The following is a 17,025-nucleotide window of genomic DNA, read 5'->3' as shown; positions in this document are numbered from 1 at the left end:
CAGAGTGCAGCGGTGCCTGAAATTCTCCCCCAAAAAATGTTTTAAACTTGCCATAATTCCCAAACCCTACACTCCTCAGACATATTTTTTCATGGAAAACGTAGGAAAACCTCTCCTAGCTTGGAAAATAAGAAAACATTAAGAAAACATATTAAACAAAATGCCTCTTGAGGGCATGAAGAGAGAAAAAGTCCAGCTAGCTCCCAATTGATTGCCATGTTAAATTGTTCCGGAACTTTCTTCAGAGCAGGGAGAAGTACACTTTAGACAAACTGCTCCCATCTCCACATTTTACACACAAAACCAAAAAAAACAACATATTTCAGTTCATTGGGGTCCCCTGATGCTCACGGTCTGGTCATTTTTTTTTATAGGAGCCATAGTTTTTGAACAGGTGGCAAAATTGTCAGATATAATCCTCAATGCATTCTTATGGGACTCAGTGCTGCAGATGGTTGTTGGTGTTGGTGTTGGCAGATTGGAGCCACACACACGTGAGTCACATCATCCAATCAGAGCAGACACCATGGAACCCTCTGATCTCTGGTTTACACACACAGGTGTTTGTAAACATTCAATCACTACTACTTACATGTAATTAGTGCGAATGCTGTATACAGCATTCCACTATAGTACTTCAAAACTTTATTCTTCCTCTTATTTCAGCCAATACTTTGGCTCTCCATAACTTCAGCTTATTTTCAGCTACAGAAACCATTCAAATATTAAACTATTCAGCCTGTTCAGGAATCGATGGGAAATCTTCAACTTTTTCAAAATATTTTATACTTTTTGAAATATTCAGCTTTTTAAACTCTTTTTTTAACATTGAAGTCAATGGGAAGAGCCTTCAAATCAGCCAATACTTTAGCTCTCCATAACTTCAGCTTACTTTCAGCTACAGAAACCATTCAAATATTAAACTATTCAGCCTTTTCAGCAATTGATAAGAAACATTCAACTTTTTCAAAAATATTTCATACTTTTTGAAATATTCAGCTTTTTAAACTATTTTTGTAACATTGAAGTCAATGGGAGATGCCTTCAAATCCACTTTTCCTACACTTTGCACCAAATGCATCTCCTTCCACATAATTTCAGCCAGACACTTCATTCCAACTTTCAAATGATCACAATACCTTCAGCTATAAAACTTGTATAAAATAATTTTGATATCTTTTCAACTTTTTCAGATATTGGAATTAGTTTGGAGCTTAGCAGAGAGGCTTTTTCCAGATCTTAACATTGGAGTGGATGGAGCAGCTCATTAACTCTAGAGTGCTTTGATCTCAAAACAGAGTGCAGCGGTGCCTGAAATTCTCCCCCAAAAATGTTTTAAACTTGCCATAATTCCCAAACCCTACACTCCTCAGACATATTTTTTCATGGAAAACGTAGGAAAACCTCTCCTAGCTTGGAAAATAAGAAAACATTAAGAAAACATATTAAACAAAATGCCTCTTGAGGGCATTAAGTGACAAAAACGTTCAACATTCCTCCATTGAAGCCCATTGTAATTTCAGGCAGATATTTCCTCACGGTAGCAGCCGCACACCTTTAGTTAAACTGCCAAAAAGGCCACATTATTAACCCAAAACTACACAAAATTACACTTCAGATACTGAACTTCCTTGACATGCTTCACGTTTTGAAATTTCACAGATATCTGTTACGGTTCTTCCACAAAACGTTCACATGTAAGAGGTTCATCTCTCATTCAGAACAATGGAAACCTGTGATCTCTACAGAGCTCGTTAGCTCAAATAGAAACACCTGTGTCATGGAACACGATGATGTCATCACTCCAACTGACATGCAGCAGACTTCAACATTCCAGATGTGAGACATCTCATGATTATCGACTCTCTCTCTCTCTTCCCGAGCGATACTCTATAAGCAGAGCATAGATCGCTCGAACTCTCTCTCTCTCCTCTCTCTCTCTCTCTCTCTCTCTCTCTCTCTCTCTCTCTCTCTCTCTCTCTCACTCAAACACAGACACACACACACTTTCTCTCTCTCAAACACAGAGACACACACACAGACAGACACACACTCTTTCAAACACACACACACACTAACAGACAGACACACACTCTCTCTCACACACACACACTCTCTCTCTCTCTCTCTCAAACACAGGCACACACTAGGCTTGGAATTTCATCATTTTAGGGGCAAGGCAACTCTTAGACAGACAGACAGACAGACAGACACACACAAGGCTTGGAATTTCGTCATTTTAGGGGCAAGGCAACTCTTTCAAACACAGACAGACAGACAGACAGACAGACAGAGACACACACACACACACACACACACACACACACACACACACACACACACACACACACCACACACACACACACACACACACACACACACACACACACACACACACACACACACACACACACACACACACACACACACACACACACACACACCACACACACACACACACACACACACACACACACACACACACACACACACTCTCTCTCTCTACCACACACACTGAACAGCTATCTACCACACACACTGAACAGCTATCTACCACACACACTGAATTTCTCTCTCTCTCTCTCTGCATTTGGTAAATGGTCTTAAGTCGTCATCATGTTAAACTTTGATCTCTGGGTTTACACACACAGGTGTTTGTAAACATTCATTCACTACTACTTACAGCTAATATCTAACTCCTTCAGCCTAATTTCAGCTATAAACCATTCAACTATTACATTATTCAGCTATTTCAGGACATTGGGGCTATAAGTAGTTGTTTACACCTTTTTTTTAAACCTTTTCTTTTAAATATTAAGCTTTTTCTGCATTTTTTTAGCTAAAAGCAGCTACTATTCAGCTAATAACATATTCAGCTTTTTCTGCATTTTCAGCTAAATTCAGCCATAAATGTTCACAGTTTCCAGCATTCGCACGCATTTTCTGCAAGAAATGCATTTTCTAGTTATGGGAGAATTACTATTCTTGTGCTACTGCCTTATTAGGGCAGCGCATATTAAGACCAAAACTCATGTACAACACCTTCCTTACGTGCAATAAATAAGCACTAATTAGAGGGTTATTGAGGAAAGACTCTGTGGGCAATCCCCACAGGAGCCATTTGGGGTGAAGTGTCTTGCCCAGGGACACAACGACATGCTGACTGCAGTGGGACTCGAACTTGCTATCCTCTGATTCGAAGATGAGCGCACTAACCCACTGAGTCACAGCCTCCCTGACTTAATAATAATAATCCTTATATTTATTATAGCGCTTTATCAATGACTCTCAAAGCGCTTTACTAATACACATTACACATACAGATCATACATACATGTAATGGTCATCTACTGTGGACAATACCCACAGGAGCAAATTCAGGTGAAGTGTTTTGCCCAAGGACACAACGGCCTGACGCAGTGGGGCGGGAGCGGGTTTCGAACTGGAGTTCCCCAAAGCACCCTTGATCTGATGATCAAACGCACAGACCACTGCGCCACCCGTCCCTCCAAAAACCACTTAAACTCAGTACCTGCTGGCCCTCGCTCCCTGTCAGCGTGTGTGCCATGTGGCGGAGCGACGGGCTGAAAAGTCTCCAGCCGGGCCCTCTGAAGCTCAGTCTTCTCCTTCTTCATCCTCAGCAGCTCACCATGCATGTCCTCCACCTGAGGGATCATCGGCCATGTGAGCAGACAGAGAAAAAATACATCTGGCTGTTTGACGACGGGCAAAGCTACACTGACATTTTCCAATAAGACGCTGCACTCATAGGCGGCGCGTGAGGCTCAGGTTTGGGAAGGATAAATAACTTTTTTTACCTGACGTCCGGTGTCTATAGAAAAGAGATCAACTCAGTGAAAGCACCGCCTGCTGACCAATCAGAGCTCAGTGTGCGGAGTTTAAATCTATCAAGTCATATTACAGGATAAAGGAAATACAGTTTAAACTGCCGTATGCAGAGAAGACGCAGACGTGTCGCACTTATCATTCATATCACACTGATATCACATCATCAATCAGAACATCGATCATATAATCACAATATTTCCTTATCTGAGTCAGCTTCTCCAGCCGTATCTGGCCGTGCAACACTCACATTGTCACACGTATTCTTTTAAGCAACACATTAAGTTGACGAAACACTCAACTCAAATGTAATTAAAGTCAGTTCCACTCGTGACTTAGACGGGGCAGTGATATCATAAACCTGTTACGCTTTCAAACACTCTATAGTTATTTTTTATCCAGTTGTTCTGTCTTCTCCTTGCAGGTGCAACTATGTGGCTTGTATCCTGGATTATATGTTTAAGTCAAGGATGTTTAAAGCTCATATTTGTCTAATATTAGTTTACTTTTCATTAATGAAGTATGACGCTGTGCTGTCAGTACACGTGTCCCTGTTTGTGATTGGTCAAATGTTGCTAACCGCGCCCCTTTCACGTGAACGTGCTCTCAGCTGGAGAGAGGAACCCTGGGTTGGTTTACCGAGTTGATAACCAGCGCCGTAGGACCGCTTAGCGAGATCTCGTTTGTTAGGGTTAGTTAAGATAACTCAAACATATCCAGGGTCTGTTGAACTGGCTTCGTAGTACAGGGCACAGGTGGCTGCATAGCAGCGCTAATGTCAAAGACACAAACATTATACATTATATTTTTATTTGACCAGGATGCAACAAAAATATTTGGGAAGGCTTAGCCTCCCTAGCCTACAGTACTCGCCGCCCCTGCCTGCACCCTTCATTGTTTTGGCCGCTGAGGTTGACCACATATACAATCAGGTACAGCACACAAACAAACCTGTTGAGAGAGGGACTCTCTGCTATCCTCAGACTGCTCAAGTAGTCTTCTAGCTCTGTCCAGCTCCTGCTCCATCTGAGGAGAGCACAACAATAACAATGTCAGGACGATATATAATGAAGAAGTGTGGTGGAAATCTGTGTGTTCGAAGGTTCGGAATGAGCATCGCCTACAGTATATCATTGCAGGGTCAGGGCTCGAGCATTTAGAAGATACACTTTGAGTTAAAGGAGAACAAATATAGAGTTCAAAAGGAGCTTTATGTCATTTTCCAGAAACATATTTAATATACTAACTGTCTAGATAAAGATAAAAACCTTTACATGTTGCCATTAGAGTGGTGCAGAGAGAACTTATTTTTGTAGGCAAATCCGGAAAGGCTCCATAGACAAAAAGCAATTGGATTGTCCAAAAATAAATAAATAAGCTCTTTGGCAAACAAATGTTTATAACTCTAATATGATCTCCACACATTAACACCACTTTTACAACAGTACGGAAAAAAACTAACAATCGGCTATAAATGAACAGAACTACACGTCACATCACAACTGCTAAGCTAAAGGACGCTAATGTTTGGCAGGATGACTTTGAGTAGTCTCGTTTAGTTACTCGTTAGCAATTGCTGTTTTTCAGAAGCTTCAGACATTGTTGATTATTTATTGATGTATTTAGTGTCGTAGAGCAAGTGGGGGGATGACTGAGTGGCTTTACTCGAGTACTGTACTTAAGTAAAAATGTGAGGTTCTTGAACTTGAATTGAGTATTTTCACATGATGTCACTTCCTACTCTTAGCCCATCATTGTTCCGTTGATTGCCGAGCTGTCTTTTATTTCATTGATTCAAGGTTTCAGGACTCATTCCTGCACCTCTCTAAACAGTCAAATGATGCAGGGGGGACGTTTAGTGCCCTAGAACTAAACATAAAATCTTGTATGCTAACCACAAACATTGGGTTCTTTCAGACGGGGGAACCTGGAAGGGCTAAATGCCAACTCATTTCTGCACCACTTGTTTATTGTCTAGCTGTTTTGTATGTCAAAGAACAACATTTTAAAGTTAACAACAGACCTTATTTCAAGAATCTAACCAAAAACTCTTCAAAAAAAAACATTTACTTCAAGAAGAGAAAATGGGATGTGCTAAAATGCTGACTCATTTCAAGATTTTAGGACTCATTCCTGCACCACTCGATACAGTAAAATGATACGGTAACACATTGGTGGGGACTTTTATTTGGCAAACTCTCATAGCTCAAATTTGTTTGACCTTTTTTAACAAAACATTCCTTTGAGAGTAAACATAATTACCTTAGATTTCTCTGCCTTGAGTAGCCTGGCTGCAACAGCCTCCTCTCTCTCATGGCCCTGCACTTTGTGTCTCCCTGAAGTCTACAAAACACAAGACGCAGGCCACAGCATGTTTCAACACAAGAGCACACATTCAAGAGAAGTGTCAGGATGCAGCTAGATTGCATCATAGCAACCCCTCCGTGTGTGGGCTTCTCGGAACAAGACCCTGGCATGGTGGTGGATTTGTACCAGTGCCTAGATCCCACTCGTTGTGAGCGGGCTGTGATGATGAATTACCGGCTGCTAGCAAGAACATCTACCCAAGTGACTCACAGCGGGCCCATCGGTGGGGAATACATGTGCCCGGTGCTCTCCCTCCTCTCCTGCTCTTTAGTAGTAAAAGATGATTTTCCTCGTCATGTCCTCGTGCTGTTTATTTACCCTTAATTTTTGTTGGACAAATGCATTTTTTCCCACCGGGCACTACGGAGAAGAGGGATGCAAATGAATTGGGAGCTACTATCATTACACAGTGGGTTGCAAAGTCTGGCTCACAAGAGGTTTGCAGGGTGAATACAGCTCCACAGTGCCTCTCTGTGGTCTACTAGGGAACTGCAGTAGGCGTCAAAACGTCTCAAAAAGGGTTGAAACTGATTGGCTTCAACAAAACGCCGACCTCAAAACAACACGAAAACAAGAAACAAATTGTTAAAACAAACAGAATTACCATTCAAACTATTATGCTGATTATGTATATGGGTGAGTGCAACGCAGCAATGATAGAAGATAATGTGCTATTTACTGCGACTGTGGGCATTGAGTGCTGTGAGTCACTAAAGTCCACCTAATGACAGAGCTCTCAGCTATTAAAGCACGCCAACAAAAAAGGAAAACTGGCGTGAAATACGGGAAAGTGGCAATTGCTTGCTTAGCGACCATGTGCACCGCATCAAAGTAATTGCCTAGGTGTGCTGTATCGTGTCATAAAGCAGACAAAGAGGGTGAGGTGACACAGCAGGAATGCTGCTCGAACAGACAAGGGAGGACTGCAGTGCATTAGAGGAAAATAACATTCTGTGTAACAAGGTGAACCCGGCCAACGCAGACACATTTGGAGATCTGGCAAAGCAGCTACATCTAATTGTGTGGAAGATTACTAATCACAGCGACATATTTTGTGGCTCTGGTTGATTTATTCTCTGATGACTTGTTTGTAAAGGTCAAGCATAATCACTTAGCAGACATCAATGGAGCGTTGGCTTCCATCTTCTAACACATTAAGCTTGTTTTTTGTAACCTTTTCTTACCAGATTTTTTTAATTGAGCATTCAAAAATGTTTCAATGTTAGTGGTGTGTTTTGTTACTCAGGGAATAACCGACAGGCATTTACTGCTGATGCTGCTTTTCCGACGTGGGTAGAAAGTCTTTCTGATGGCGTACTCTTTACGGTACAGTCAAATAATGAAGTCATTGCCTCGCTAGCTGGTGTAGATATAAGCGTTTGATATAGTTTACAATCACGGAACTCTAGGTAGAAAATGACTGCATGAGACCAGCAAGGATATTTAAGTCACATGGCTGCATATATGATGGTGTATCAAGGCCATTGTAGCTATACAGCATATTAAGGAGCAGGGGTAGGGGACACAACTCGGAGTTTCAGCTATTAAGGCGGTCATTGAATCCGAAGAAACACTTTTCTCTTAAAACTGTTTGAGGGAAAGACACTTTTGCAAATATTAAAGTCACACATTCACAAGAAAAATGTTAACACTTGCCGGTTATTATGCCTGAATTGGATGACCTAGCATGGACACTTTGAAGATAAATTACGTTAAGAAGGATATCCCCGTGTTTTGTACTTTTACACCGTCTCACCTGTTTACCGTATTTATTTTTGAACAAATCTACAATGTACATCATCGAATGAACACACTGATTGCGCCAACAATATATCCAATATATATGATCTAATATTTGATGACTCATTTTGCTTTGTTTGCACCCTTTATCCTATGCAATATGTTTGGCTATATGTTCTTTCAAGGTTCGCTTGTATTCATGCTGTCTCTTACTTCCTTTTTTGTTTTCTCTGCCTTTGTATGACTTGTTTCTTTATTATAACATGAACCTGTTCAGGGAAATCGATCTCCAAACAGCCCATTGGATTTGTATGTTAATTAATATGTGTCCACGTTGTATTTTGTGAATTCCTGTCATCTCTGGATTGTTGGTCAGCGTTCTCGTTGCATGTGAGAGAACACGAGAGAGTCAACGGGGAGGTGTTGGATGGAAGCATAACAGCAGATGAGTGATGAGAAGTGTCACCTCATGGAGCTCGTCAGACACGGCCACCTGCTGCTTGGGCCTTCTCTCTCGCTCCACGCCGCCTTGCCCACAATGCATCTCTCTCTCCAGCTCCTGCAGACGCCGCTCCACACGAGACGACACCTGCAGACAGTGAGACAGGGGACGGGGACACATGAGGTCACACATCCCCCGGTGCAGGGATGGCAGCAGGATTTGATGAATGAGACAACAGGACATTTCAATTGTGGCTCCCGATTCAAATAAGATCAGACTCCAAGATCTTAACCTTTCAAATCTTGCATGGACTAGCATCTCCCTATTTCTCATCATTAATTACCCCGTGCAGATCTACCAGGCTCCCACGATCCCATAATGCCAGTCTCCTTTCCATCCCTTGAATTCACAAATCCTCAGTAGGTGGCGGAGCCTTTTCCTTCCGAGCACTTCCCTTTGGAATCCTCTTCCCATTCAGATCAAAGAAGCTAATTCTGTTGATTCCTTCAAAAGCAAACTCAAAACACATATCTTTGCATCCGTCTTCCTCGTCACCTAGTTTCCATCTTCATTAGCATCACTTCTGTCCTGTTTTTATCATGTTTGCGCTATGATATTTGTATTTAGTGTTTGTCTTTGCTTTGTAGAGCCCTTTGAGGCATTCTTTGTGATTTGGGGCTATAATACATTTTGATTTGATTAATGCAAAGCCTTTTTTTTTTTTTTTTTACTTACACCACAGTTTTAAAGGCCCATATTGGAGTTGTTATTGTATTAGTAACAAAGATTGTTGGTCGTTATTTCTTTCTCTAGTGGAGGCAGACAGAAGTTATGGTGCTGCAGCAAATCATATAATAGCCACCTAAAAAAGACCAACCTCCACAAATATCAATATGAGTTGACTTGTAAGCTACCTTTTCAATATTTTCTCCACCACCCTATCATCAGACAGCCCTTTAACAGAAGACTCCATTGACAAAAACACAGATTTGTCCTTCCGCTGCTTTGATAGGTTAGTAAGTGTGTGTTCTCGTGTGCCTTTGGTGAATCCAGACTAAGCCTTTACACAACCATAGTCACACTAACACATCCTAGCTGATCCACGCATCTGAAAACAAAGCAAAACCCTGTGTTCTGTCAATTAAAATGACTGTTTTTGCCCAAAGGACTCATTTGAAAGGAGCATAAATAACAGCTTTGTGTCAGAAAAGGGTTATCATTATGGTAAAGGGAAAATAATCTTAAAATAGTGTACACTTTAAATAAAATTGATTTGGTAAATGGACTGCATTTATATAGCGCTTTTCTAGTTAGCGACCACTCAAGGCGCTTTGCAACCGAGCGAGCATTAACCGTTTCACACACATATCCAGTGTATGCTCATAGTGATAAACATTCACACTGGAAACCCGACAGGAGCAGATGGGGTTCAGGGTCCTCAGCCCCTACATGTATACTTGTATAGCCATGTGCCTGGATATTATAATGAAATATTGATAAAGATAGACTTTACTGTTGTTGCTTTTAGAAACAAATTAAAAGGAACATTTGTCCTGCTTTATACATTTATGTGCATCAATAACTGTGATGTAATGTCCTTAAAGGTTCAAACGTTTTGAAGTGGGGTTGTAGGAGGTACTTAGCCATAGCCGGTGTATATCTACAATAGATATTCTGCCCCGAATGGAGAAACAGATAGAAGGCACAGAAGCAAAGCAATGTCGGGGGGGCAGCAGCAAAACATATTGTAGTCACCTAAAAGGGGTAACCTAAACTTACAAACATATCAATATTAGCTTAACTGTAAGCTACCTTTTTCATATTTCCTCAAACTGACCTTGCTGTCAGACAGCCTTTTCAAGTGGGAAATGGAAGACTTCATCTTTGCTTATTTCAAAGCTACCAGACTCCTTTGACAAAACACAGGTTTCTCCTTACAGAAGTAGCTTGTCTTCCGCTGCCTTGATCAGTTATAACACAATAAGGCAAACTAAGTGATCCAGGCAGCGGTAAACAAAGCAACACCCCCCGTTCTGTAAATGAAGATGACTGTTTTCGTCAAAGGAGTCTGGTGGATTAGAAGAGAGCATAGATAACAGCTTTAGTTTTCTGTTAGAAAAGGGCCCTCACTAAGGAAGAAATATTCTCGAAATAGTAACTAATAGATAGATTTTAAGTGTCTAAAGTACATTTTGCCTACAGATCAATCCATAGTAGTAAATGGTAAATGGAGTAGATTTATATCGCGCTTTTTTGGTTTTAGCGACCAAAAGCAAAACAAGCTGGGGGCTATTGATCGCCATCTACTGTACTTACCTCACTTCACAAAGTTTGAACTGTCCCTTTAAATTCAAGTCCAGAGAGCTGAAAAGCATAGTTGAAGTACTGGTGATGAAATACACAGCTACAACTCACCGAGGCCTGTCTCGGGGAAGCGGGTGTGAGCTCTGTGAGGCTCTCCATCGCTCGCCGGGTGTCAATATCAGCCCTATAAAAAAGCAGACAAATATTCACACATCAGGGCTCTCTGTCATTTTGAAAAATCCCTTCCCATGGCATCATTGATCAAAATGTGAATGCATAATGTGACGGCACTAAAAATAATATATATGCAGCTTCAGAAGTTGAATTATAGAGGTGGATCAATTGGGTCTGGTCAGCAGCACCGGGGAGGAGAGATTTTTTAATAATGTGAAAATGTCAAATTCTAATGAAAGAGCTGCCGCCTTTTGACTTTACAGGCTTTTGACTCTTTAAGTTGCCAGTGACACTTTCATCACATTTCAAAGACCTGAAAACCATGCAATTCTTTTTTAAGCTTAGTGGAAATGAAAACATGAAAATCAATATTCAGTCAGAGCAGTCAGGCCTAGATTAGAGTAGAAAAGAAAGAAAGGACTGCATAAGAGACCCATTGCACTCATTGTGGATTACTATATCAGAGTGTACAAAATGCAGTCATTTAAAATTACATTTGAATAAACTTTAAGAAACGTGCAGCCTTTAAACACTGATTTATCCAGTCAAAATGTTTTTTGTAGTTCAAATGTCTAGTTCTAATTAGTTGTCTTTTCTGAATTCAGACAAGAGAATGAACATTTCTACTGTGCATGTCCATGTCATCGCTTATTATCATTTTCTTCGCTTTAAAAATCTGGCAACATTTTCGTTTTTCTTTTTGTAGTTCAACAGATCATTTATTATTTGTGTTACCATAGCAGGTAACAAAACACTTAAAATCATCTTGTCTTGTAAAAAAAACAATAACTGGTGAATTCAGTTGTGTACGGCCAACATGCTAAGCGGAGGCAAAAAAAACCTAAGAGTAGTGTTTTGATATTCAGACTTAAATACCTATTCCTCCGGAGGATTTCTCTATCCAGGTCATCAGACAGTCTCAGCTGGCCACAGTGCAGATCCCTCAAGGATTGATGCAAAACGTGAATCTAATTGAAGATACATAAAAACACACAAAAACTATAACGTGTGGTAAAAAGATGGTCATCATTTCCTTTATGGAGATGCTAATGTATGCTACCACTGTGGGAAGTAGATAAATAGCACTCCTCAACACACTATAGGCCAACACACTAATATATACAATTATTCAATCATATAAATCTAACAAACCCATTCCTTAGATAAGCATTATAAAATCCATGTCATTGTCCCTGACTCGGTGTGACCCCTAGTGGAAACTCTCTGACACTACATTATAGTGGTAAGTAGCACTGATTGATATTGGGCGGTTTGTCTCTCACATCCTCTCCTGGCAGGCTGGCATCTTTGAAGCGAACACCGGCGGACTGAGACCTCCGCGTCCTGTCTGGAGTGCTTGTATAGTCCTTCAGTGGAGAAGTAGGGAAGAAACGCTGGTCATCTGAAAAAACATCGATATTAAGCAAATTATTTTAAGGTGTTCTTTTCATGTTTGTTGTTGTCATTGTGGTGTGTAGCTTCCCTATTTATGTTACACCTTCAAGCAAATCATACATAAGTAAGACGTAAATGAGAGAACAGCTGAGAGTAAATATCATGTATTTGACTCCATACCTGATCCTGAGCCAGCTTCCAGGTCACTTGTGTGCAGGGTGGAGGCTGAAGCTGAAGCACTCGGAGCTCCGTTGGTCCTGCTCACCCTCTGTGTCTGCAGCTGGCTGATGGACTCCTCCAGGTTGTCCCTGAGCTGGTGCAGGAAGGGAAAGAATCAGAGATAAAACACAAAATAACATCGCATTAGGAAGCAAAAACAAGACTGGTGTAAATAATGAATGATGACATTAAGAGAAAAGTAATCCAGAACATAATAAGACAAATCAAATCCCTTAAAAGATCTGGAAAAGAAGAAATAAAGGAATTAGTGTTTATTTAAATGTGCATGGAAATAGAATTAACAGTAGGATAAACTCAAATATATCTTTAGTAGTATACGATTGGTATCATATCGTCCTTAAAAATGTTATGATACACTGAAGATGTTTTATCAATCAGCTGAACAGTGCAATGTCTAGTGCATTCCCACAAATATTGAAACAAAGTTACATTTTGACAAATGCTTTCTTTATCTCATCTAAATGTATTTGAATAGCTAAAATAATGTGTTTAGGTCTTTTAAACCACATGACCTGAACAAATCTGACATCAAAACGTGGCTATATGTGCAATGGAAAGACAAGCACCTGCATCTTATTGTTACATCAAAATGTAAAGAACAGGTGTCTCACCAGTGTCATGGCTTCAGCCTGATCATCTGTATGCTCCCTGTAATGGCCCAGCATCCGGTCTACTTTGGTCAAGTTTCTACTGGTATCCTGCAAGACAACAACAGCGTTAAGTTACCAATGAAATAACTCTGGGTTGCAATGCATGTTATAAATACACATAACGGCTAGTGTTTAGCATATGTGTTGAATGCTATTGAGCTCAGTACTTGTAAAGTGCTCGCCAGTGTGCTGATCTTCTCGGACATATCTGCGGGTCGAAGCTCACTCCCACCGGCTCTGCCCCTGTCCCGGCCCGGTCTGTGGTGGGCTTCACGCCCCCGACGCCGGTGCACTCTCGTCCTGTCGTATGACTCCGTTTCACTGGATGTATCCATAGTTTAGGGCAGGTTTACAGTGGAGGCGACGATAAACGGCTGATGATAGCCAGCACTAGCTTCTCCTGCAGAAAACGCTAACCGTTACCGGCTACATTAATCAGATTAACGAACAAACTGGGCTGGTTAGGAACTTTTTCTACAATATATATTGTTGTCATACTTAGCAGACGTGGGAGCTTTGTCATTGTTACCGTGACAACCCGTTGAGACAGAGAGCTATCTGACCAGCAGCACACTCCAATTCAAACTGCCCCTATCAATCACTGTAGCAGGCATTGTTGTGATGCTCCTCCAGGCTAGCAACAAGTGGAAACTACTATGAACGTTAGCTAGTTGACCAAACGTTAGCCAACTTATAAAGTCCTGTGAGACTCCTGTGAACTCTGCGAAACACTGCGTATGTCCAGCAGCAACAGAGCAAATAAATGCTACCTCAAGAAATACGTTCAACCAAAGCCATTGGTTTAGTTTTACGAGTGATAGCTAACAGAGGAACAGCCTTGCTATGGCAACTTGAACTAGCCGCGTCTGAGCCGGAAACAACAACAGAAAACAGCGGCTGCAAAGGACGCTGGGAAATGTATGCTGCTGACCATGAAGCAGTGTAGGAATGCATTATTTGTGAACTACATTGTCCAAAGGAATGTGTTAGCGCCAGTCTTGCCGCTCGTCAGTTAGAAAAGAGAAGAAAAAAAGAAAAAAGAAATTAAACAAAGCAGAGGTTGTCACACATGAAAAAACGAAACTCTTAATAAACAAATGTTTTAAAAAAACAAAGAAATGTATTGAAATTAAACGTAAAATATAAGTGGGATACCTGGCTTTAAAGAAAAGTAGACTACTTGTTGCTGTATATCAGAATAGGCTGCAATACAACAATTAACGTTTCAAGGGGGAAAAGAAAAACAAACTATTCTCGAGTCTGACACAAGAGTGCCTCAGAAGTCCACCCTCCCTAAAGTAGAAGACCACCTCCAAACCCACCAGAGCTGAAGCTGTCCGTCCTACATCATCCCCACCTTCACAACCTCACATAAACTCCTGGGCCCCCGTAAAGAGCATAACACTCCAGCCCAGTTCCACTGACTCTACCTGAGGATTACATACCAAAAACAGACACCCTTGACTATCCTGGCTTCTTTTTGTTTTAAGGTTTATATAAATGCTTGTTGTGGACATCAAGAGGACTGTCAAGAAGTTATTCTGAGCCGCCTGACTGCAAGCAGCCCTCCAGCATGCAGGTGATAACATGCGTGTTGTTTACGCTCGTCATTCTCCATGTGAGCACCGCGGCGGAGGCTGACTCCTGCCCTGCTGTCTGCGAGTGCACTGAGTGGAAAATGCACACAATCTCCTGCCGTGACATTGATATTCTCCCCAGGTTTCCAGCAGGCACGGAGACACTGTAAGTAGGCGTACAAAACGCATCTGTAAAAGTCATTTAGCTGCTTTTTCTTTCATTTGAATGTTAAGTGCTCTTAACCCCGAGGAAAAATCATTATAATATCATGAATAATCCTTCAAAGTGCTCCCGCAGGGACTTTGAGACTGTCTGTGATGTTAAGTAGCTATTCAATTTTAAAGTATTATGTTTAGTCTATTATCTGTATGACTAACAAGGTATGTTAAAGTATGATTTGGTTCATGATTTACTTGAAGTGCAGCTGGAACACTAAACGTCCAAATAATGGATAGGTGTAGTTTAAAAAAAAATTACATTACAATACATTTTAATGACTGTAATGATTAATTTATTTGAACTATTTGTATTACCTTGAATAGGAACTGAACCATTATTCCACCAGAATCTAAAAAAATCACATACAAAAACTAAGCAGGTATACAGGTAACTCAATAGGTAAAAATGACAACCTGAATATCTCAAACATATTGTGGATATTCTTTTTATTTGGGGTAGTCTTTAGTGTTTTATTTATTTTTCATCCGTTCAATTATCATAGAACATGTACACAACATTAACTTATCATGATCATCATATTATTAATTTCCAATGAATATTTTAATTACACATTTACTGTAGCCGTTAAAATATGAGGATGGAGGGAGGGAGATTTGCAGAAGGCTCCAGAGTATTTAAAGTGTCTATTTTTTTTGGTCAACCCTATTATGTGCAAATTATAGAAAAGATAACACGTTTGGAATGATGGGCTCATTCTATTCGACAGCTATCAGACACACTAAATAAAGTGAACTGGATCACACTATGCCCACTCCTTAAAAAATAAATCTTTGCAGTAACATCATTATGACAGCACGGTAATAATTTGTTGCCATTAGAGATGCAAGTTATATATTGTATATAAGAATTGGGTATTGAACAATTAATCATTTCCATTAGACATTAATCTGTAAAATAATTTTTAAAGAATAGTTTTGGTCGATAAATTGTCAGAAAATAGTAAAAATGTCCATCACAATTTATAAAAGTCCAAGTAGAGGTCTTTACATGTCTTGTTGTGTCAGTCCAAAACACACATTCTATGTATTCAGGTAAAAAAATAACTAAAAGGAAATGTCCATATACAGTAGTGACATGCTTTGATGATTACTCTAACGATAAGTTGATTATCGTAATAATTGGCACTTTTTGAGGATCAACTTATCAGTTAGAATTAATGCTTAAACTATAAAATGTCCGAAAATTATGATAAGCATTGCAATTTACAAGAGTGCAATATGGCATCTTTATATTGCATATTTGTATCCAATTCAAATCTGTGCAATTTACAGTGATATACGGTGTAAATGGGAGAATAACAGAAAGTTAATTGTATCCAAGGCCTAACACCTTTAACTCATATACTAAAAAAAGAACTGACAAATCTTAAATAAAAAACCTTGTTATAACTAAAATGCTTAGGATTCTGTTAGCAGTTGGCCAAAAAAACAACAGAATTGTAAAAAAAAAAATGTATAACTAACAGCTGTTAAGTCTGCAATCTGCCTTCTTGATACCCTAAAACTAAAGAATGCGTCATAATTCCCTGGGAGCCGCCATTATGTAATATGTCGGGGTCGAGTCTGAAAAATGTAGCAGGGCTTCTACAAATCCTAAATTGCTCAAGTCCAAGACAAAGATGATGCAACAGAGAGCGAGCGGCCTTGAGTGATGGAAACACATGCCCTTTAGAGGGACTTGACCGCATGTGTGGAAACATAGAACTCAAGGAGGTAGAAGGGGGTATTTCCATTAAATAAAAATTGGGCTTTTTCTAGAATTTAAAATACTTTTCTCTTTGATTCTCTTACACAAACATTTCTCCGAATCACTCATGTGGGGCTCACAAATGTCCTGCGCTGTGTTATGATAATGATCATTCCTTTTACAGTTTATCAGAATACCCCTCCATCCACTTTGAATTGCCTCAAAAAGCACCCATCACATAAAATTATCTCCCGATCACTGACCCAATTCACTTGACCACATGCCCCGATGTCCCCTTAGACTTCCTCACATTCCTGCCCAGTTTACCCAGAGCCCTCCAGAAAGATAGATAGACATGAAAGC

General features: G+C 40.2%; 2 protein-coding genes across 2 annotated transcripts in view; one reads left to right on the top strand and one right to left on the bottom strand.

Annotated features, from left to right (window-relative positions):
* LOC117439619 (centrosomal protein of 128 kDa-like) overlaps positions 1 to 14,034 on the bottom strand; it is a 48,621-nt gene extending 34,587 nt beyond the window's left edge. Inside the window, exons 1-10 of the mRNA XM_034075608.1 lie at positions 13,326 to 14,034; positions 13,120 to 13,206; positions 12,449 to 12,581; positions 12,157 to 12,275; positions 11,750 to 11,841; positions 10,811 to 10,883; positions 8,420 to 8,542; positions 6,109 to 6,189; positions 4,798 to 4,872; positions 3,533 to 3,665 (exon numbers count right to left, since the gene is read on the bottom strand). Coding sequence (XP_033931499.1) covers positions 3,533 to 3,665; positions 4,798 to 4,872; positions 6,109 to 6,189; positions 8,420 to 8,542; positions 10,811 to 10,883; positions 11,750 to 11,841; positions 12,157 to 12,275; positions 12,449 to 12,581; positions 13,120 to 13,206; positions 13,326 to 13,493 — 1,084 coding nt within the window. The 5' untranslated portion in view covers positions 13,494 to 14,034. The remainder of the gene's footprint in view (positions 1 to 3,532; positions 3,666 to 4,797; positions 4,873 to 6,108; positions 6,190 to 8,419; positions 8,543 to 10,810; positions 10,884 to 11,749; positions 11,842 to 12,156; positions 12,276 to 12,448; positions 12,582 to 13,119; positions 13,207 to 13,325) is intronic.
* Positions 14,035 to 14,731: 697 nt separating this feature from the next.
* The window catches only part of tshr (thyroid stimulating hormone receptor), a 28,610-nt gene continuing 26,316 nt past the window's right edge, over positions 14,732 to 17,025 (top strand). Inside the window, exon 1 of the mRNA XM_034075352.1 lies at positions 14,732 to 14,901. Within this exon, the coding sequence (XP_033931243.1) occupies positions 14,732 to 14,901 (170 nt within the window). The remainder of the gene's footprint in view (positions 14,902 to 17,025) is intronic.

This window comes from Pseudochaenichthys georgianus, chromosome 24 (assembly GCF_902827115.2).
Source record: "Pseudochaenichthys georgianus chromosome 24, fPseGeo1.2, whole genome shotgun sequence".
In the NCBI taxonomy this organism is placed as follows: Eukaryota; Metazoa; Chordata; class Actinopteri; order Perciformes; family Channichthyidae; genus Pseudochaenichthys; species Pseudochaenichthys georgianus.
Note: the sequence above shows the minus strand (reverse complement) of the source record. Positions and strands in the feature narration are given on the sequence as shown.